The 23,782-nt window shown below is 36.1% G+C and overlaps 1 protein-coding gene across 11 annotated transcripts in view; it reads left to right on the forward strand.

Moving 5' to 3' along the window:
- Positions 1-23,782, forward strand: part of TANK (TRAF family member associated NFKB activator) — a 105,431-nt gene that overhangs the window by 32,624 nt on the left and 49,025 nt on the right. For all 11 annotated transcript variants that reach the window (XM_065525562.1, XM_005573302.4, XM_074009292.1 and 8 more), the window contains one exon: positions 15,258-15,405. In XM_065525562.1, the coding sequence (XP_065381634.1) occupies positions 15,307-15,405 (99 nt within the window). In that variant the 5' untranslated portion in view covers positions 15,258-15,306. The remainder of the gene's footprint in view (positions 1-15,257; positions 15,406-23,782) is intronic.

Raw genomic sequence — 23,782 nt, forward strand, 5'->3', positions numbered from 1 at the left:
CTGTGGAGGATACCTACAGACGCTCAAGTGTTATTTACAGTAGGATGGAGGCATTATGTGAATGCTTGGGTATTATATTTCCATTTATGGGCTCTTATAGCAAAAATAATTGAGGACTTGCCCTATGATGAAGAAAGACTGCATGTTTTTTAAAACCATACCCGTTGTCCAAAAGCAAATGGTAAATAAAAATAGCCTGTTGACATAAAGCTTTGCTATTTCGATGCTATGCATTAGCTGATTGACTGTTACTATTTATCCTTTTTGTTTTCTAACACCTTATAAGCATAAAATATTACTGTTTATTTGAAGTTCGTTTGTGTTCAGTTATGTAAAGCCTAGTTTTAGTTTCTATTTCCTGTAGGATTTATGCTGTGGCTGCCATTTCCCACCTGCTATCTCCTATGCTTGCTGCCATGGTTTTGAATCATAAATACAGGGAAAGAGGAGGCTATTATTTAGATATGTAACAAAAATATCTTTATAGTTCAGAACCAAGATTATGTTTACCTTCAGGAAGGGATAACAGAATATGAAATGAACTACCTTTTCAGTGAGTGGTTAATTAATTTTCGAAGTCTTTTGAACTAAGTGCAGTATTTGGCCACTGTTCAAATAAGTTGAGGGTTAACTGGTACCAAGCCCTCTGCAACTGAAAACAGCCTTTGGGACCTATGTAGTACATGTGTCACATTTTCCAATTCCTAATCTGTAAAAGCTTTTTAAATTGTGGTAAAATTCACACAACATAAAATTTACCATCTTAACCTTTTTAAAGTATATGGTTCAATAATGTTAAGTGCATTCACATTGTTGTGCAACCAAGAAAAAATTTTTAAAGGGACTTATTTTTCTTAAGGAAAAGAGTTTGGGAAGTAAACGATGGCAATTGTTTGGCTCATGGAAAATTTCCTGGACTGTAACTTTTTACCTTCAGAGATATATTCTCTATAAATGGTAATTATTAGTAGTAAGTTATGAGAGTAAACAGTTTGAGTACTAGTGATCTATAATAGCTTTTATTTAACACCAATACTTTTTCTTTGCAAAAAGAAGGGTCTACTGAAGATAGGTTGCTAACATTGAAATTAAAGTATTTTAAGTCATTGCAGTAAGGAATTACTGGAAATTGAGTAGACAAAGAAAATTAATATGAGTTCCATTTTGATGGTTACTTAGCAAGTTGAAGTTATGGGAGTCTTTGAAATATTTGCAGTAGAATGAAGTATGGAGAATTGTTCTACTGAACAGCAAAACAACCCAATCAGGTAATAATTTTGCCAGAGAGTGACTTGCTATAAGGGACAGAAGTTAGAGACTTAGATTCTTTCAAAATAAAGGATTTTTTTTTTTATTGCTTGAAGAAAGATTTTTGGAATCAGCAAATCAACTGTTACTGTGAGAGATTTAAGTGGTTTTACTATTCATAACCATTTATCATGTGGCATTTACTGGAATGTGATTTCATAACCTCAAGTATTTGGAATCCCAAAAGTAGAAATGCCTTTCCCTTTATATTGTTGTTTGTCAACCTTTAACAATCCATATTTCCTTTCTGATAAACATTAAGATCTCGCAAATCCTAAAGGATTGTAATACGTGTTCCTTCCCATACAGTCCTACTCCTCCTTTACACCTTGCTGACTACAGACTTTCTCTTCTAGTTCCCTCATCTGTGAATATTATGCACAGTCCTTCTTTATATAACTTATGTAATAGATTTTTAATATTAACTATTTTTAAATTGTATATCCTTCCTCCCCCATCTTTAGATTCTAACATTGCTCCTACTCAGAGGAGAGGACACCCCTTTAAAATTACTCAGTTGAGTATAGCCCACTGAGCAGTGCCATGTCTATGTTCACCTCAGAGGAGAACATCACATGCCTACTTTCCCTTTTGGTGTTACACTGTTTAGTTGTGCACTTAAACCCATAACATTTGATAAATAGTCTCAGAGAAAGAAGTATTACTGGAGAAAAAAAGGAAGTAAGGCAAAACAGACTCATGGGTGTGGTCTTTGACAGTGAAATCTTTTTGCTCTTGCAAGATCACATAGAAAATTTCACCAAGTTCTAACATCCAGCAAAATGGAGAACATGTACTGGGGAGCTTTGTGTTTAACCAGTGAGATTGTCTTGTTTATCCTGTTGCATTTAGCCTGCCAGCTTATGGAAAAATACAAAATTCAAATTCTAACACTGCTGGATTTATGACATTTAAGGTTTCTATTATATCAACTGCCTGGATGGAGCACAGAAACAGTGTAGTACAGTATGCTATGAGTATATTCATGACCAAAGTTTACAACGTGGAAGGAGAATAGAAATGCAGGAAGTTAGTTGGGGAATTAGCTGCTCATGTTATATAACTCCTTAAAAGTGGAAAATGATCATAAGTAACTGTGAGTAGTGACAGTTCTCTTCCATTTCCTTTCTTCAGGTAAGGAAAACACACTTAATATTTTTGAGTGTCTTTAAAGTTAATCTTCCTAACCATCCAAAAGAGAAGATGTCTTGTTTATGTGTATATGCCGTGTTGTTGACTGATTTTTTTGCTTTTTACTCCTGATGTGTTTTGTGGGTGAGGAGGCAAACATACAACTAAGATATAGAAAAGACAGGATGTAGTGGGGCACAGTGGCTTGACGCCTATAGTCTCAAGTACTCAGAAGGCTGAGGTAGAAGGATTGCTTGAGGCGAGGAGTCCAAGCTGCAGTAGGCTATCATACTCTAGCCTGGGGGGACAGAGTGAAGCTCTGTCTCAAAAAAACAAAAAGCCAAACAAAACAAAAACACAGAATGTATCTTTCATTCACTGATTCACCTCTTTATATGCTACAGTGGCAACTTTTCTGAAACAGAATATGAACTCTTATTCATAGCCCAAGGGGTTGGGAAAGGCTGGTGTCTTTCTTTTGTAGGGCAAAGTGGAAGGGGTAGCAGTTACTCAAGGTGATTTCCTTTCCCCATCCTGAAGCTGCTTTAGATTTGAGTTGGTCTCTCACCACAAGTGTGAACTCTGGCAGAACATTTACCCAGAAACAGAATAGGCTCAGCAGTCGGGGAAACCCAGCAGAGGGGCCTTGCCTGCCTCCCAAATTACTCACACTTGTCTCTACCACCTACAAAAAAAAGTAGACCTTACTAAAGAATTACTAATCATCCTGGGGCCAAGATGGCGAAAATACTACCTTTAAGCCTTTGATTCTCTTCAAACGTGGAATCCCAATGTATATATACATAACTGATCAAAGCTCAGATGTTCTGGTTGAACAGGCAGTTAGAGGTGGAACATCATTTGGATCATACACTTTCAGCCTCAGTGCAGCTCCAGAAGCACCATTACTTACCCTTGATTACTACTTTCTTACCCTTGATTACTACTTTCTTTATCCAGGATTGGTTAGCTGTCATTTGGCAGCATAATAATGGCTGCCAAGGACAACAGACTTAAGATATTGTATCTATTGTCAGACTAAAGAAACTGAGGCAAAATTAATGTAGGGAGTTTATTCGGGTAAAGGTTGAGGACAGCTGCCTTGGACACACTTCCAGGTTGCCTTGGGGAGTGTCCATTCGGCCCTTGTTGCAACCAGGTTTTTAAAGGCAAAAGAGGACAAGGAATGGGCTGATGCTAAGTTATTTGATAGGAATTCTCACTGGTTTACAGAAATAACATTGATTAGTGATTATACATTGTTGAACTATATGGTATGAGTTTTGGTATCTAATGTATGGCATTTTATGGCTACTTGTCATCACATAGTAGGTAGCTTCAAGAGGGTCATTTAGTTCACAGGGGAGAGTGATGTGTGACTGCTGTCACACACATTTCAGTGCCTCTCTGGGCCTGATAATTAAAAGGGGTTTGCACTCCTCACATTAAAAGTTTTTATTTCTCACTATGAAATAAGGAGGGAAGTTCATTTTAAGAGGGGTGGAGGAATAAGGAGAATTAGAGAACCAGTACAGAAGATTCAACACCCAGATAGAAGTCCCAGACAGGAATATAAAAGGAAAGAAATTGCCCCAAAAAATTTTCAAGAAAATTTCCAAGAACTGAAGGGGGAATTTCCAGGTTGAAAGGACCCACCAAGCACCTATTGCTATGATATAGTCCATGGCCAGGTATGATCCTGAAATTTCAGAATCCTAGGGACAAAGAGAAAATCCTAATATTTTTCAAAGAGAAAAAAAATTGGTTAAGGCTAGGCACGGTGGCTCATGCCTGTAACCCAAGCACTTTGGGAGGCCAAGGCAGGCAGATAACCTGAGGCTGGGAGTTCAAGACCAGCCTGGCTAACATGGTGAAAACCCATCTACTAAAAATACAAAAATTAGCTGGGTGTGGTGGCACGCGCCTGTAATCCCAGCTACTAGGGAGGCTGAGGCACAAGAATCGCTTGAATCCTAGAGGTGGAGGTTGCAGTGAGCCGAGATCGCGCCATTGCACTCCAGCCTTGAGCAACAGAGTGAGAATTATACAAGATCAGGAATCAAAATGGATCTGATCCTCAACAAAAATAAACAGAAGCTAGAAGATAGCATAGCAAAGCTTTCAGAATTCTGAGGAAAAATTACTTCCAACCTAGAACTCTTAATCTAGCCAAACTATCAGTTAAGTCAGAGGGTAAAGATATTTTAGTTATGCAAAGCCTCAAAAAATTTACTTCTCAAACACTTTCTTAGGAAGCTGCTAGAAGATTTGCGTCACCACATGGGGATATAAAACAAGAAAAGATTTAGGAGACCGAAAATGAGGGATTCAATTAGAGAAAGAGATGGACAAAGGATATCTCCAAATTCAAGGTTAAGAAGGTCCCAAGATGAAGGCTTTCCATCAGGCATAGAGAGCAACTAGTCTAGATTGGAGCAAACCAGAAAGCTTACAGAGTGATTCCTCTAAAGAGATAGAATACCTGAAGTGTCTCAATGTGTTGAGGAGTTGTATTAGTGGTAATAGGAAACAAAGCAAACAAAAATTTTCGGGGAAAAAAATTTTCAGGAAAGGAAAAGCATCCATGGTATATTATATTGTTCGGCAGTGAATAGCATTACATAGTAATAAGAAAGTAAAAGCTGAATGCTAATCTAATGAAAAATTAGATATAACTGTATTGGGGAAATGGGGAGAATAGGAGGTAGGGAATGTTTAAAGAGAAAATCCTAATTTTCCATGATGGGGAGACAAAAACTGAAAAATCAGTGGTGGCCATATTACCTGTTGTTTAGAGATACAGAGATAAATACAAAAAAGAATTAGTCAAAAGAATTGTTGCCAAGGTGAAGCAGGAAATGGGGAGGGGAAAGCAGAGAACTACCGTTTTTCTTGTAGAACTGCTCAACTCATTAAGATATAGGTATGTATAGCTCTGATTAAAATAAAAACTAAATTAGAGGGGAGAGAGCTAGAAATTGTGCTGTAGCAACAGAGACCTAGATTTATCTGGTTCTTCTATTTTCTAATTCTGTGCCTTATGCAACTTATTTACCCTTTTGAAGCTCAGTTTTGAAGTTCAGTTTCCTCCTCTGTAAAGGGCAGACAATATATGCTTCTGCAGAGGGAAGATTAAAAATGGGGTAGTTTTATGTAAAGCACCTGCAAATAGATATTTGTTCCTACCCCAACCCCAGTGCTTCCTATGATCAAATAGGGAACCACCTTCTTCATTGTTGGGATGATTGCCGTTCAAACAGAAGACTGAGATTGTCCTTCTGATCCATGACTCTTTGTACCTCTTTGAATTAAAGGCATGTCTTTGAGATCTATCTTGTCTCTCAACTATCTATAGATAGTTTGAGAATTTAAATAGAATTAGGATGATTAGAGTATTAATAGGGGGAACATCAAGTTAAAAATGTCATTGCTACTTAGTGGGAGATGGGCTATGGTCAGTCAAATTTCTCAACAAGAACTTCAGTGCAAATGCCATTAATAGAGAAAACATTTGTCATACAAGTTGATGAGTTGTGAAAGTTTTATGGAACCAAGATCAATAAAGTGCTGTTGCTCTGGGTCATCTGCCAAAGTATCAAAATACCGTTATTTATTTATTTATTTATTTGAGAAAGTCTTCTACCTTAGCAACTGCTATTTTTGTTCCTAAATTCTATATACTTCTTATAGAATAATTTAAAAAGCAGATCACTATGGGAAAAAAGGCAACTTTATGAAAGCCTGTTTCCCTTCGTTGGTGCATATTTGTATAGTGTTTTATAGTGCTTTCCAAACTATGACTTGACCCGCTATGGCAGTAATTTTAAATTTATCTTACATCTCCCCCCTGTACAAAATTAGATCCAGGAGTCTTGGACAGGGTTTGGTAATGTATTTTTTAAAACCACCATGGATGATTCTAATGTGCTGACAGGTTGTGAACCAATGTTCTATAACCTGACTCTACCCCAAGATTCTAAATTGGGAGAGATGGGGGAACAGAGGTCCATAGAAAGGTTAAATGACTTGTTTACTCTCTCCCATCACCAAGCCTGTCTAGACTGGACATGTATTGTGTACTTCAACTCTGATTTTTATCTTCAGTTGACTAGGCTTTTTAATTTAGAGAATCTAATCTAAATTGCCTTAACAGAGAAATTAGTACATTTTACACAAGATGTGGTCTAGTTAAAAATTTGGTTTGCAATCTTTATTTTATAGTGTCTTTTATTTTTTTCCAGAGACAAAAGGAAGTGAAACAGCAAATCTGAGTTTCTAATCAACTATTGCTTCCCAACAGTAGGGTGGCACAGCAAGTGTTAAGATTTACTAGGTCTGAATATTCATATTTGAGGTAAACTGGTGTGGCCTTGAAAAGGGTAGAAAGTTGGGTAATTTTGGCACAGATGCAAGTTTGAAAGGTTGGTCTGTTGGGCTGCCCAGGGATTTTTGTAGGCTTCTCTTCAGGAATATTCAACAGTCTGAAGGAGAGAACTTGTTGCATGGTACTGGATTAAAAATATTAGATCTGGTTTTAAGCTAATATATTAAAGTCATACCCTAAACATCTTCGGAATAACTGAAAATGGAGATCTGGAAATCTCTGAAACCTTATTTATTTTTTTATTCGAGTTCTCACAATTACTTCTAATAAAACAAGTTGTGACTTGCAAATCCAACAGCCTGTAGGTGTCCTCAGGGAAATTAAAAACAAGGTATATGAAGAGCTGTAGAGTCCTGTGCCAGTGGTTAAGAGCACAGAGTAAAGCTTTATAATTATGTAGGTTTTTGCCTGTTCCTATTTATCATTGGTAATGTTCTCAAGGCTAAATGGCTGCTCAGCTATTTTAAATGGTGATTTAAAGAGAAATTAGGCCCTTTTGTGAAAAGGTCCTCTATCTCTTGAAATTGCAACTTTTTTCATAGAAGAGCTCTCTTCCTCCATAGTGTTTTTTTCTGATACAGTAAATGACTCAGGGATAATGGAGGGGCAGCCAACCCATTAACTCATACGATTTTAACTACCTCTCTTTCAAAACAACTTTACCATTTATGAATCTTGTGCAGCCTGTGACTTCTCTTACATTATTGTCTTGTGTTTCGGGGGACCTTTTTGAGATTACTGAAAATATTTTTTTTCAAACTTTTCTGTTTAAGACCAGAAGATAGATACAAACTCTACCACTCTTTTGAAAAATCATTAGTACTACCTTATTATTTATTTATAAATCTGGTAGAGTAGAAGATACTTAAGGAAAATCTTGCATTCAAATACTCTGCCAGAGTTGTTTTTCCTGTTATTTAACAGCGTATAAAGGTTAACAAAGCAGAGCATTAGATAACATTTCTACATCTTTTATTAATAGTCTTTTTACATAAAATAACAGACATAAACTGTCATACACTATTTTATGCATTTTCTAGTTTTCCTTCTGACCTCCTTCAAATAAATAATAAGTGGGCCTGTCCTCTTTTTTGGTTTATATTTGATAGGAAAAACATGTACATCTTGTGCTATAAGGTGGTGCAATAATGCGTATTGCTTTTCTCTATTGTTTTCTTTTCAAAAATGTAGTTTTTTTCTTTTTTTTTTTTTTTTTTTTTTTTTGGTAAAACGATTTTGGCCTAATTGGCCATCCAAGGATGTACTAGTATCAGGGGACATTAAAAACAAGTCTTCAAGAATACAAACAATAGGGAAGGCATAGTTAGTCTTCATTTTTTCCTATAGATAATTATATAGTTGTTGCTTTTTTCCTCTTTATTATGATGTCTTTTCTAGCACTGTTGTCCAAAATTGGATTCAGTATCTTCCCTCTCCTGAAAATTTTGTTTCTGTCTCTTTATGTCTGGCTATCACCACTTTCTACTGGGTGTTGTGAAAAATAATGGCTGGTGAACCATCTGCAACAAAATCACCTGAGGCACTGTGCTAGTTAGAATGTAGATTCCGAGGTCCCATTTCAGGCCAACTGATTTGCAGTCACAGGTACCTGAGTTGCTGCCCTCTTGTCTGTTGTGCACATCCAGTTGGCCATCAAATCCTGTTAATTCTACTCTTGAAATGTCTGTTGAATCCACTCATCTTTATTTCTCCCGCTCTAATTCAAGCCCTCATCTTTTACCTGGAATACAGCAATAGTTGCCTGTGGTGTAGCGTCACTTTGTCTCCCTCACTAGTTTGTAGTCTGTGTTATCTGTTCTGTCTTTCTAAAATATGTCTATCATCTCCTTGAAAACCTCTCATTACTCCTGGTGTCAACATGTTAAGGACTAAATTTCTTAGAGTGACATTTGAGGTCTGCTATAGTCTAGCCATAACTGAGTCTGCTGCATGTGGTTTATGTGGTCAGTGTACTCTACAGCTCTATGGGATGCCATTCCAATCATGGTCTTTATGTATGGTCTTCCCTAGGATTTTTGTAGTACAGCACAGTCATATGTGCTGACCCTGACTGTAGCTCATTTTGGCACCCTCACCTCTGTATCATCTCTGCACACATGCTAGACTTGCATAAACAGAATACTCACTCTCATCACTAAATGCACCATACTAACGACTCCTCAGGGCCTCTGCTCTTTCAGAATGAATGTACTTTTCCCATTCGTTCTCTACTTGTTGAAACTCTTCTCATCTTTTGGGAGCTGGTTTAAGTGTCAGATCCTCTGTGAAGCCTTCCACAATCCTTCTTATTTTAATTCTTCCTTCTATTGAGCCTTTATCTTGTTTATACCTTTTGCTTAACAGTTTTCTTCTTCTTTTTAGGTAAAACTTTGAATGAAATGCGTAAATCTCTAGTGAACCATTGGGTGAGGTCCTACAAATGCTTATACCTGTGCTACCCAGACCTCTATGAAGATGTGCCCAGACCTTTTTTTTTAAACATTTGTAATTGACCTTTTGGCTAATTATTTTCATGTGTGTCTGCCTCACTCCATTATAAGCTTTAATTGGAGAAAAAGGCAAAGACCATGACTGTTTTTTTGTTTCCCAGGGAGAAAAGGAGTGCCTACTGTGTGTTCAACACTGAACCAGTCTTGAACATTGTACCAATCAGGATACAGCTCAGTTAGTTCCTCCTTTAGAGACCCACAAAGCAGTAGTTAAACGTGTTGCCTGCATCACAGTGTTCTAGGTGGCTTGTCACCATAACATTCCATCCAACTGGGAAAGAGAAAAAGGTGAAAGGGAAAACTTGTTATGGAAGTTACACCCATTTGCCAATGACTAGCACATAGTCACATGACCACACGAGCTAAAAATCAGAAGTGTTAGTACTATAAGAGAAGGGGAGAATGGATATTGAGGAACAAATAACATCTTTTGTATATGATCTCACTTAAATTTTACTTTTTACTGTATATATGGTCTCAATTTTTATTGTAACCCTACAAACTATGTATGATATGCAAACTGATGTGCATAGTTCAGTAAATGGCTAGGAAATTGCAGATCTTGGGTCTGAATTTAAAGCCTGTATTTTTTTTTCACTCAGTAAAGTGTTTAGGAGGAAATATATAAACGTTATTGAATAAACAAAAGTCACAGTAATTTTCACAGTATTATTTGTAATCACATATTTTTCATATCACATATTTTTATAGTATCATATCATCTCTTTACTTCCAGGACACTCTATATAACTTTACTCCTTGCTTCTCACCATTCTGAAGTGAAATGCCCTAGCAACTTGTTTGCAATCAAGGCTTAATTTGTAACATAAATTAAGACAAAGCACCTACTCTTTTTAAATATATGATATCATTTATGAGCAAAAGTTTTTGTGCTCTGTATAGTTTGGTAATGCTATACAATTATAAAGTTAAAGGAAACTCTATTATCCAAACTCTTTGTCTTAATAACAAAGAAAATCAAGGCTGTAGAACTTACCTTTTCTTTCATTTCCACCCCTACTTGCTTTCAGGCATCATGGGAAAAGCTTTAGCCTGATCTGTCATGTTTATAGTAACCATCATTGTTATGCTTAAGAATTGTCTCAGGTTTGTATGGTTGTCCTGATCAGGACAATCAACCTGAGCAATGCATAAGAAATGCATATAATCCTGGCCTGTTTTAGTAAAGAATTGATGTTATTTAATATTAAAAACATCCTTATCGCAGTGGGAAACCTGTTTGAAAAAGGATGACTGCCATTTGATAATTAAATAAAAGGAACGGGTAAGATCATTCCCACCTGTATTTCAAAACCCTATTCAATTACCACCTACCTCTCAAAGCCTTTCCTAAACTTCATAAATAGATGAACTTTCCTCTCCAAACTCTATAGCCTTTTGGATACCTTAAGATATTCACCTACTGTATGCTTCAAGTTACAGTTAATGGTACCTTCATGGGAGGAGATTTCATGTCTGTTTTGTTCTCACAGCATCAGTGGTATCCAGCACACTTCTGCTCATAGTTGGCACAAAATATTTTATCAAGTAAGCATATTAACCATAACACCCTGGGAGAGCACTTTGCAGCTGGCTTTAATGAACAATCCTTGAACTAAGAATTTTAAAGATTTAATCTAGTTCATAACATAGCTTTATAGCTATAGATAAGTCATTTAAGCCTTCTGAGCCTTATCAGTCAAACAGGAATATTAATATGTAATAGGAAATGAAGAATTGGTGAAAATACTTTGTGAAAGAAACATAACTTTAAGATAGTACTATATTTGAATCCCTTGCTGTTCCCCATATGGTGCCTTACACATAGTAAGCCAGCAAATACTTTGTTCTAATTGAAGGGTAATGGGATATATTTTATTAAAATCAAAGCTTTGTTAGGGCTGGGAAGCTTTACCAAAGGAAGGGAAAATTATCTTTCTTGCTCATGCTGCCTCTCCTACTCCAGGAAAGTTTCATTATTGAACCAAGGGATCAATGAAAGAGGAAGCAGGGATTTTCCTGGTATTTCTTCATGGACAGGCACACCATGGTCAATCACTGGGCTGGATAGGTGGGACAAGAACCTGCTGCCCTCAGTTTTGCTTTTCTGAACCACTGGTCTGGGTAGGAAAACAGGAATTACTGCTAGAGGGACAACAGTGGGTAGATGAGAGTATCCACGCTCCAGAAGAATTGCAGGGGACAAGATTGGGATGGTGATTTGCATTGAGCTAACCCCGCTACCTTCTGGGATTTCAGAATTTTTTTCTCATGTAATGGAAGGAAACCAGCAAACCAAATCCAGAAATAAAGCGAAACCCTAACTACAAGAATGTTTTCAAGGGAGAGGTTGCTGTAGCAGTCTCCTGGGTTTGGAGAATGAGCTTAACCATGAGATTTAGGTTTGAGCATGTTTACTATAAATATAAAGCATTCTCCCGGAGTCTGGCAAATATTGCGGAAGGGGTACTGAAATGTAATTGAAATGTAGCTGCCTCTTAAATTAATTTTATACTTAACAAATGCTAAAAATAAATAAACAAGTGGCTTTAAAGTTCAGGGTGTTAATATTTGAAATCTGTCCATTTTAATTAGCCGAGTCCCAGAGACTTTCCTTTTACTCTGGTCGGTGTTGCTGATCTAACACCTAATTCCCTTCTTGGTTGTGAAATAGGAATTAAAAGTTTATCATTTACTTATTTGTGTCAACCTGGAACTTATTTCTTCAGCATACATTCTTATTTCAGGAAATAGGACGCATCTGTGTGGAATTTACTCAGTAGCTCCTCTCTTAGTGACATTTGTGTAATCTAATGCAAGGACCTGAAGTGATGGCTCCACATGATTTACCTGCATACGATGCAGCTATTTTTAGTGCTGCATTTACGTTTTTAAAAACAAGAATGCATCTTGTTGATGGAACAGACATGCATTTTTAACTCATAAACTCAAGAACTGTAGAACAAGGAAGTTTCTTAGAAATTGAGTCCAAACACCTTTTTGTACTGAAGAAAAGGAAACTTTGGTCCCCAAAAATTTAGTGGCCCTTAACTAAGGGTCAGTCAGTAATAGAACAAAGCAAGGAACTAGATGGATTTCCAGTTCAAGGCTCTTATTTGTCCCAGATCTAAAAGTACAGGTGTGGTTTACATTGACAATTTTTCATGACATGCAGCTTTTTAAGGCTTTTTAACTTAGCCACTTAGCTACTTAAAACCTCTAACTTCTGTATTAGTATATTATAGTATATTATAGTCCCTGTGACTGCCTATACTTATTCTTTCCTCTTTGCATATTTATTTTTAATCTCATGTATTTTTTATAAGTAGCCTTAGTATGTTTTTGAATGAAGCAGTGTCTAAAATACTCAAAATGGTGCTTTTTATTAATGCTAATTGCTTATGTTTCCATATTGTCTATGTCTGGGCAGAGATCCTAGCAATGTTAATTATCCTAACAAGATTTCAACTTTTTCATCTATCAGAGACAGCAGTAGAAACTAACTTCCTAAGTGGAATGCATAGAGTTGCCATTTCTTCAGTTTTTCAGAAAGTAATGACATTGTTATCCAAAACCCTGGAATTGTTTTTATTCCAGGTAAATTACTTAAATGTAAATTACTTAAAATGTATCTAGTATCTTAAAATGAAAGACTTTGGCTGAAAGATTACTTGCATGTGGGTATTTAAAAGAACATTGTGATTTATGATCAGTTGATTTTTGGCAAGGGTGCCAAGGCTATTCAGTGGGAAAAGAATAACCCTTTCAACAAATAGTGCCAGGGCATTCGGCTAACCTCATGCAAAAGAATGAATCTGGACCCCTACCTCACACCTTATACAACATTAACTCACTATGGATCAAAGACTTTAATATAAATTATAAACTTATTAAAAAGAAACAGTTGAAAATCTTCATGACCCTGGATTAGGCAACAGTTCCTTAGATATGACACCAATAGTACAAACAACAAAAGAAAAAATAGGTAAATTGGACTGTATTAAAATTAAAGACATTGTGTGTCAGAGGACACTATCAAGAAGTAAAAAGACATCTACAGAATGGGAGAAAATACTTACAAATCGTATTGGATAACAGTCTAGTTTCTAGAAAATATAAAGAACTTTTAAAATTTAACAATAAAAAGAGAAATAACCCACTTACTACAAGTGGACACAGGATTTGAATGGATACATTGCCAGAGATACATAAATGGCCAATAAGCTCATGGAAAGATGCTCGTCATTAGGGAACTGCAAATCAAAACCTTGATAGGGTACCCCTTCACACCCACTAGGATGGCTGTAATTTTTTTAAATGGACTATAAGAAGTATTGGTGTGAATGTGGAGAAATTGGAACCCTTATACATTGCTAGTGGAAATGTAGAATGGTACAGCTTCTGTGGAAACTGGCAGTTCCTCAAAAAGTTAAACATAGAATTACCATATGACTCAGCAGTTTCACTTCTAGGTGTATATCTGAAAATACTGAAAACGTGTTCACACAAAAATGTATACACAGATGTGCACAGTAGCCTTATTCATAGTAGCCAAAAGGTGGAAACAACTCAAATGTCCATCAACTGAGGAATAAACAACATGTTGCATATCCATACAATGGAATATTATTTAGCCATAAAAAGGAGTCAAGTACTGTTACATGCTACATCATGGATGAACCTCAGAAACATTATTCTTTCTGAAAGAAGCCAGACACAAAAAGCGTGTATTGTATTATTCCATTTATATGCAGTGTCAAAAATAGGCAAATTCATAGAGACAAAAAAAAAGATTAATGGTTACCAGGAGATGGGGGAAGAGGAGGATTGGGACTAACTTAATAGGTATGGACTGTTTTCGGGAGGGTGATTAAAATATTCCAGAATTAGATGATGGTGATGATTGCGTAACATAATGAATATTCTAAAAAATACCAAACAGTACACTTTAAAATAGTGGATTTTATACTATATGAATTGTATCTCAATTGAAAATGTGAAAATTTTAAAAGTGTGCCTAAAGATGTAACAAAAGATATTAGGACAGATTAGAGACTGAAATTTTGAAGAATTTTCAGAAATATGAAATAATTTGGTACCCAATATAACTGATAGAGAACTTTGTCTAGTCTGTGGCTTTTAGAGGATTAACAGAAAGGTCCTGTGTTGTGGTTTTTACAGTTGGACAGGAAGAATTGGAGTCATTAGTTAGCCTTCTGCTCAGAGCAAAGGAATGTCATTAAGAGATGTTATGCAAACTGAGATTATAAAACCAAATTACCTCCACTGAGCAAATCACCTGTATTCAGAAACAGCAGGGAAGTTAGAAAACTAATAGGTATTGGGGGTAGGACTGAAGGGATGTAATTTTTCTTTTTTAATGTACAATGCAACAGCAACTCTCCCTAGATTTTGTGCTAAAATAAGAACATTTTCACACATTTTAATTGCTCTGTGATAACAACAGTGTGAACTCCATCCACAAACATTTATTATCTATTTAATTTTGCTCTAATTTCAGTGTAGCAAGAATTCACCTCGTAAGTGGGAATAAGAGTCCATTTAGTAAAACGAAATCTCTTCCCACATTGCTGATCCTATTGTACATTTCCATAATAAAGAATTTAAAATGGCCTTTTATATTTTCTCATTTTTAGGTTAAGTTTATAGATTACTATTCTCAAAGTAGCATCTTCCTGAACTGGAACCCCACTTGCTCCTTGAACATTAGAATAAAAATATTTAAAAATTGTAGAACTTAAGGTTTCATAAGATTTCTAGTCAGGATTTTAAATGAGACTTATGTTTAGTATTTGGTGCTATAATGTTTGTGGTAAACCTTATAGAACTATCTTTAAGGTACATTTTTAAAATGATATTTATGTAACTTAGTAATTATCTAAATTGTTCTCATTATTTTGCAGACCTGTCATTTACTCCATCCTTTATAGTGATGCTACAGGACGAAGAGGAATGGATAAAAACATTGGCGAGCAACTCAATAAAGCATATGAAGCCTTCCGGCAGGCATGCATGGATAGAGATTCTGCAGTGAAAGAATTACAGCAAAAGGTGTGTGGTTCTGGTTTTGAAAGTTATTCTTTATCTTGGTACATGGAATTTTAGAGCCTTTTGCATCAAAAATGTTATATTGTCAGAAATTGTCCTGAAGAGCTATAATTACAGAAATGCAGGTATATATTAATGGATGAAATTTGAGGTTTTTGTTTGTTGTTTTTTTAAAAATATTGCCACCCATAGGAAGAGTTGATTTCATGGGCTCCTTTTCAGGTGATTGTGGAAGATTGTGAATGTTGTCTTCCATAAATAATTTTAAAATATCAGTATTTATAAATAAGGAGGAAATAACTATAAAAACAGTTTTATGACAAAGTTAGAAGTATCACTGTCTCCGTTTGTTTGGTTTTGGTAGTTTTTACGTTGTTATTTGGCTGGCAGGAAAACTTCAAATCTTAAAATATTCAAGAACAAAATTTGTTATTAATTTATAATACTCTTCCATGCTTTATAACAGTTAAAAGTAGACTATTTCAGTGAAATCTTTAATGACTTACTAAAAGTTTCAGCTTTTAAAATTATCCCTGTACACATAACGTTTCTTTTTAGTACTTTTAGTTTCAGAAGAAAGTAAATTGGAGGAAAGGCATATCTAGGCAAAACTTACTTAACCTCATAGTTCTTAAGCACATGTCTGTTACTGGTTCATGATGAGATTTTCACTGATCTGTAGCAAAATGAGAAAAATAAGGCTAATTATTAAACTTCTCCTAATGCTACATTTATTTCATTTAAAATTCTGCCTTCTATTCTGATGTTATGCTCCATGTTTCCATATGGTCAAAGAGCAGAATTTTATTAACATATACTATTAACATATTAACATATATTTTATTAACATATAACATATATTAATTTTATTAACATATACTTTTGTGAAATATGATGATAGGATCCTCTCCTTGTTTATTATTTTTACATAGAAGTCTCCAATTTCACCTACACGTTCTGTGATTCCCCAGAAGGATTCGTACAACTCAACATTCAATCATACTCATAGCTAAGATTTATTACAGTGACATAGTAAAGATATATAGCCAGATTATTAATGGAAAAAGACATCAGGAGGAGTCTAGAGGAATCCATGTTTTTCAGACTTCCCTATACACCTGTCCTTCAACTTAAAATTCAGTAACGTATGTAGTACATCAGGAACTCCATTTTAGTTTCAGAGTTCAGGGTTTTTATTTTCTTAATTGAGGATTGATCACGTTGGCACCTTCTTGTCAACCAAAATTCCAGACTTTCTCAAAAGGAAAGGTGTTCATCGTAAATCTCATTTTACGGTCTTAAGTAGGCTGGCACAGCAGGCACAACATTATCATTTAGGAAAGGTTTTCAAAAGACAGGTTCCCAGATGCCAGCTGTATTAGTCCATTCTCACACTGCTATAAAGAACTACTTGATGGCCATGTGTGGTGGTTTGCGCCTGTAATCCCAGCACTTCGGGAGGCTGAGGTAGGCGGATCACCTGAGGTCAGGGGTTTGAGAACAGCCTGACCGATATGGTGAAACCCCATCTCTATTGAAAATACAAAATTAGCCGGGCATGGTGGCACGTGCCTGTAATCCCAGCTGCTCGGGAGGCTAAGGCAGGAGAATCACTTGAACCTGGAGGCAGAAGTTGCAGTGCGCTGAGATTTATGAAGAAAAGAGGTTTAATTGACCTACAGTTCCACAAGCTTAACAGGCAGCATGACTGGGAGGCCTCAGGAAACTTACAATCATGGCAGAAGGCGAAGGAGAACCAAGCACCTTCTTCACAAGGTGGCAGGAGAGAGAGAGAGCGCAAGGGGGGGATGTGCCACACTTTTAGCATCAAATCTCATGAGAACTCACTCACTATCACAAGAATAGCATGGGGAAAATCCACCTCCATGATCCAGTCACTTCCCACCAGGTCCCTCCCCCAACATTGGGAATTACAATTCAGCGTGGGTACACAGAGCCAAACCACATCACTAGCCCAGGGTAAACTTTTCTGAAGATAACAGCCTCAGGCCTGCTATGTTAAATTACTTCTGCACAGGCAGTTGAAAGTGAGGGATCTTATGTTGGTTTTCTCAATTAAAAAAAAAATTACTAGCCTGTGAAACTCTGAAGTCTAATACGCTAATATTTTGGAAGAAGTCTCGAACTTTGCTTTTCCTCTATCTCACACCACAACAATAATCATCAACATAGAAGAAGAGAAAAGGAGAAGGTCAGAGAATTGAAGTATAGAATTTGGATTTTTTTTTTCCCATTCAGGTTTAAGACATAACCATTTTTATTAAAAAAAAAACACCAAAAACAAAAATCCTCTCAGCATTTATTCTTCTTATTTTGTGATTAGGTTCATTAAGAAAACTTGACATTTGTGACGAAATGTGTGTGTGTTTCTCCCCCCCATATTAAGGAGTGGACACCAGCTAGATGTCCTCCAATTCAGTTTCAACACCATCTACTCAGAGATAGCATCAGATCCCACAAGTAAAGGGCTCAGTCCCACAAGACCACCCTCTCCCCTCCCCAAGTTGCAAGTCTCGGCCTCCAGAACTTCTAACCGACTAGTTTCCAGTTGGAGTTCCCACAACCCCGTCTTTGCGTTTGATTAATTTGCTAGAGTGGCTCACAGAACTCAGGGGAACCAATACTTACTTTTACCAGTTTATTTTGAAGGATATTTTACAGGATATTAACATCCAAATGAAGAGACGTAGGGTGAGGTCTGAAAGGGTCCCAAGTACGGGAGCTTCTGTCTTCGTGGAGTTGGAGTGCACTACCCTCCCAACACGTGGATGAGTTCTTCATCTTTCTGTCAGCTTCCACATGTTCAGCTCCCCAGAAGTTCCCTGAACCCTGTCCTTTGGGGCTTCTATGAGACTTCATTGATTGTCCATGATTAACGTGACTGCACAAAAAGGGTATGATTTAAATCCAGCAAGTCCTGTCTGTTCAGATTCTTCTTGGTCATTCTGTGCAGCATTCCTTCCTCCAGAGTATGCAGCAGGACCCTCTCTGGAAAGAAGGTCTGATGACCCATAGTCTAAATATTAAGAGTCCTGTCTTCAGCAAGTGAGAGCAGGGCAGGAGAAGGTTAGAGAGAGAGAGAGAGAGAGACTGTTTCCTGAGGCCTGCTTCCAAGGCCTGAAGCACCGCAACATTGTAACAAAAGACTATAACAAGAGTTGTGGGAGTTAGGAGCTAGGAACCATGGACAAAAACCTAATCATAATGCCACAGCTAGCCATGCAATTATGAACTTCTTCCTTAAATACAGGAACTACACAGTTTCCTTCTCCTTTCTAGTTGATAAATCTATAAAACTAGCTGTCATTCATAACTCCCTCCATTCTTCAGAAATCGTTATTCTTTGTGAGGCTCCTCTTGGTTTACAAAAAATACTCCATTATGGAATACTTATGAATACTTATGGACTGTAAGTCTTCATTAGGGGAGGATAGGAGGAAAGAGCACACAGTATGAGAGAGGGCTTTCTAAAATTATTGAACTGAAGTTTAGAATTAGAATTTTTTTTTTTTTCAGTTCAGGTTTAAGACATAACTACTTTTGTAGAAAACAAAAAACTCAGTGTTTGTTCTTCTTAGATTTATTAAGAAACCATGACAATTCTATATTTCTTCTAGAGGAGTATTAAGATATCTTTTGGATAAGACAGAAACAGGAATTCCTATTAGCTATTTTTCCACTAGCCATTGGTAAGCAATTGAGAGTTGAACCCCTTATCTGCTGTGAAAGAAGCCTTTGCTCACATTAGCATATATTCCAAAGAAGGAAAAGGGAAAATTTTTTACATTTAGTTTTCAAAGCTAATATTTGTTAAGTACTCAAGAATGGATGAAGAAAAAATGTATAATATGTATTGTTATATGTTAAATTCAAAATATTCTGGTAGTTTTATTTAAGAAACATTTATTGAGTACCTCCTAAGTACTGGGCCCTTAATGAAGTTTTGAGAATACTGAAATAAATAAAATATCGTTTATATCATTAAGAAACTTTAAAAAGTTCAAATCATAAATAAAATAGATATTTTACTATATAGTGGAATAAAAAAAAAAGAAGATGGTAGTTATTACTATAGTGTATTATGTGCTACAGTAGAGATCAGCATAGGAAAATACATGAGCACAGAGAAGAGACACTTGGTCTGTGAGAATCAGGTAATAAGCTCAATGTGAGTCCATACTTGAGCTAAGATTAGGAAGAGATTAGCAAACTGGGGAAGAAGCAGGAGGAGCACTATATATTTAGAAAAACTCAGAAGTGAGAGAGTGTATGATATATTTCATGTACCACAAGGAATCATATAGCTTCAAAGAGAATGATAGGACGTTCCAGGAAAAGAAACTGTAAAGATAGATTAGTATGGCTAAGTAGTTTGTACTATATCGTTTTTCAGTCAAAAGTTACCGAAGGATTAATATGTGCTTTGGAACAGTCTTCCTGACAGTGGAATAGAGATAGATAGTGTACAGAGCAATGTGAAATTGAGCTCAACAAATGTAAATTAAGAACCTATTTCATACTAAGCAAAGTTCTAAGAGCAAACAATATAATATAACTGGCAACTATCCAGTTGCACTTTATGCACTTTAATATATGTATTGATATAAAATCATGTAGTTATATGATACATAACATATATTAATATACATACATACTAAATGTATGCACATATATGTTATACCTGAATTTTTTAAAAAAGTGAATGGCAATCATTTCAAGCAATCAAAATGAGGACACAAATTAAGCATTAGAGGTGAATTGGGGAAAATATTTAAGGTTTATTTAGGAGACAAAATGGAAAACAGGGGCACCTGAATACAGGCCACATCTGAGGCCTGGTACCCTCTCAGATGGTGTCCTGGTATCTGGAATAGATTACTGGATTAATGGTGGTGCTGATGACTGAAACAAAGGATGGATAAGAGGGTACAAATTTGGGATGGGGAAATAAGATCTATAATTAGGTTTTAGTTAATATTTTTAGTTACCTGTGAGGCTTACAGGTGAAAATGCCAATGGATGGTTGTAAATGTGAATCTAGGCCTAGAAAAAGTTCTGAATTGGAAAATGTAGATATGGAGGTAATGGATTTTGTTGTGGATCCATTACTTAAATGTGGATAACATCTCCCAGTTAAGAGTGCATAGGTTGAAGGAATATTTGAAGGATAGAAGTGAGAGAGGGAGAAAGAAGGGGAGAAGATCAGTCACTTGGCCTCTGGAGATTCAGAACATAGGTTAAGCAATTTGAGAGGCATAGGAAGAGAACTTGGAGAATACCAATATTTTAAAGAATAGGCATAGAGAGGGAAAAAATCATTAAGGAAACTAATAAAAACCACTCTACAAGGTAAGAAACAAATGATAGAAAAAGAGTGTAATATCATAGAAGCCATTAGAAAAGAGCTTCAAGAAGGAAGCACTAGTTAGCAGTACCAGATATCCAGGAAATCTAGTAAGATGACAACTGGCGAAGCCAGTTGCATTTGGCTATGTGGAGGTTACTGACATTTATGAAGGCAGTTAAGTCGAGTGGGGAGGGCAGATTGTAGTAGGCTGAGGAGAATTAGGGAATGAAGAAGTAAACACAATATAAACCACGCGGTTAAAAGCGTGACTGTGCAGAAGAGAAATAGAGTGATAACTAGTGAGATTTTGTTTTTTTTTTCTTTTGTTGGATAAATGAAACAATGTGGAAGCGTAATAACACAGCAGAGAGAGAGGAGAAAGCTTGAACATAGAGTGAAAAAATAATTGATGCCTTTTTACAATCACATTACACAACAGCCAGAGTGATCCTTTTAAAAAGAAATATTTAAATGTTAATTATATCAGTCTCCTACTCAAAATTTTTCAGTGATTTCTATAAAATATAAGCCAAAGTTATGAACAAATTAGCTGGACATGGTGGTATATGCCTGTAGTCCCAGCTACCCAGTAGGATAAGGTGGGAGAATTGCTTGAGCCCAGTGATCCTGGGAAGTTGAGGGAGAATGAGGCTGCAGTGAGCTGAGATCACACCACTGCACTCCACTCTGGGTGACAGAGCGAGACCCTGGCTCAAAAAAAGAAAAACAATCAAAGTCCTTCCTATGGACTACTAAGGCAGAGCCTAGTCTAGCCCTTACCAGACATTCCATTTATCTCCTACCACTCTATTCTCTCACAGCCTTTCTACCACATGGGCTTCCTATTGTTTTTCAAATATATTCCTATTTCAGAACCTTTGCATTTACTATCCCATTTCATTGGAGTGGTTTTTCTTTGGATATTTTCATGGTTTTCTCCCTTATTGTTTTCCTCCCTTACTGCTTTCAAGGACAGTCTCTTCAATAAACAGTGCTAGGAAAACTAGATAACCATATGCAGAAGAATGAAAGTAGACCCCCATTTCTCACCATATATAAAAATCAAATCAAAATGAATTAAAGATTATATATAAGACCTGAAACTATGAGACTACTAGAAGAAAACATTGGGGAAATGCTTTAGGACATTGGTCTGGGCAAAGATATTTGCCCGGGCACAGGCAACAAAATTAGACAGATGGGATTATATCAAGCTAATATTACACAACAAAAGATACAATCAACAAAGTACAGAGACAGCTTACAGAATGGGATAAAATATTCGCAAACTGTCTGACAAGGGCTTAACAAGCAGGCTATATAAAGAACTCAATTCAATAGCGAAACAGCAAAAACAAATCAATTTTGAAATGGGCAAAAGATCTGAATAGACATTTCTCAAAAGAAGGCATGCAAATGGCAGGCATTTTTAAAAAATGCTTACCATACTAATCATTAGGAAAATGGAAATCAAAACCACAATTTGATATCATCTGGGTATGAGATGATACCTTACCCAGTTAATAGTTTTCTTGATTAAAAAATTGGACAAAAAATAACAGATGCCGGCAAAGAGGTGGAAAAGGGAGAACACTCATATAGTTGTTAATAACCAAAAGAGAGCAAGAGTGAATATACTAAAATCAGACAAAACAGACTTTAAATCAAAAATTGTTCCAAGCCGGGCATGGTGGCTCACACCTGTAATCCCATCAGTTTGGGAGGCTGTGGCAGGTGGGTCGTTAGAGCGCAGGAGTTTAAGAATAGCCTGGGCCAACATGACAAAATCCCATCTCTACAAAAGAAAAAACAAAAACAAAAAAAACAGGTCTGGTGGTGTGCTCCTGTAGTCGCAGCTACTCAGGAGACTGAGGCAGGTGGATTGGTTCAGCCCCAGAGGTGGAGGCTGAAGTGAGCCATGTTCGCACCACTGCACTCCAGCCTGGATGACACAGCAAGACCCTGTCTCAAAAATAAAAGAACAAAACAACAAAAACTACTACAAGAGACAGGAAAGGGACATTATATAATGATAACAGGGTCAGTTTATGAAGCAAATATTAACAGTTATATATGCATCATACATCAGAGCTCCAAAGTATATGAAGCAAGCATTGACACTATTGAAGGAAGAAACATTACAGCTTTATGATAATAGTAGGAGAATTAAAGTATTATACTTTAAACACTTTAAATAATGGATAGAGCAACTAGACAAAGATCTATATGGAAATAGAGGATTTGAACAACATTGTAGAGCAGTTGGACCTAACAGACATATGTAAAATATCCCAGCAACAACAGAATACACATTTGCTCAAGGGCATATGGAACATTCTCTGGGAGAGACCATATATTGGCCATTAAAAATGACTTAATAAATTTAAAAAGATTGAAATCATTCTAAGTGTATTTTCTAATCACAGTGAAATGAAACTAGGAATCAGCAAAAGGAAAAGTGGGAAATTCACAAATATGTACAAATTAAATAACACTCTTAAACAACCAGTGGGTCAAAAAAGAAATCACAAGGGAAATTAGAATATATATTAAGATAAATAAAAGTGTAAATACAAAGTACCAAAACTTCTAGGATGCAGTAAAAGTAGTTAATAGAGAAATGTTTAGCTGTAAATGTGTATATTAAAGAAGAGAGATCTCAAATCAGTAACTTAACTTTATGCCTGAAGAAACTAGAGAAAGAACAAATGAAACCCAAAACTAGCATAAAGAAGAAAATAATAAAAATGGAAACAAATATAAATAAAAAATAGAAAAACAATAGAGAAAATCAACAAAAACAAGTGTTGACTATTTGAAAAGATCAAGAACAAACCTTTAGTTAGCTTGACTAAAAAGAGGGAAGACAAATAAGTAAAATAAGAAAATGAGGACATTATTACCAACTTTACAAAATTAAAAATATCATAAAAGAGTGCTGTGAACAATTGTATGCCAACAGATTGGATAAGCTAGTAAAACGTCCTAGGAACATACAAACTACTAAGAATG

Source organism: Macaca fascicularis, chromosome 12 (genome assembly GCF_037993035.2).
Source record: "Macaca fascicularis isolate 582-1 chromosome 12, T2T-MFA8v1.1".
NCBI lineage: Eukaryota > Metazoa > Chordata > Mammalia > Primates > Cercopithecidae > Macaca > Macaca fascicularis.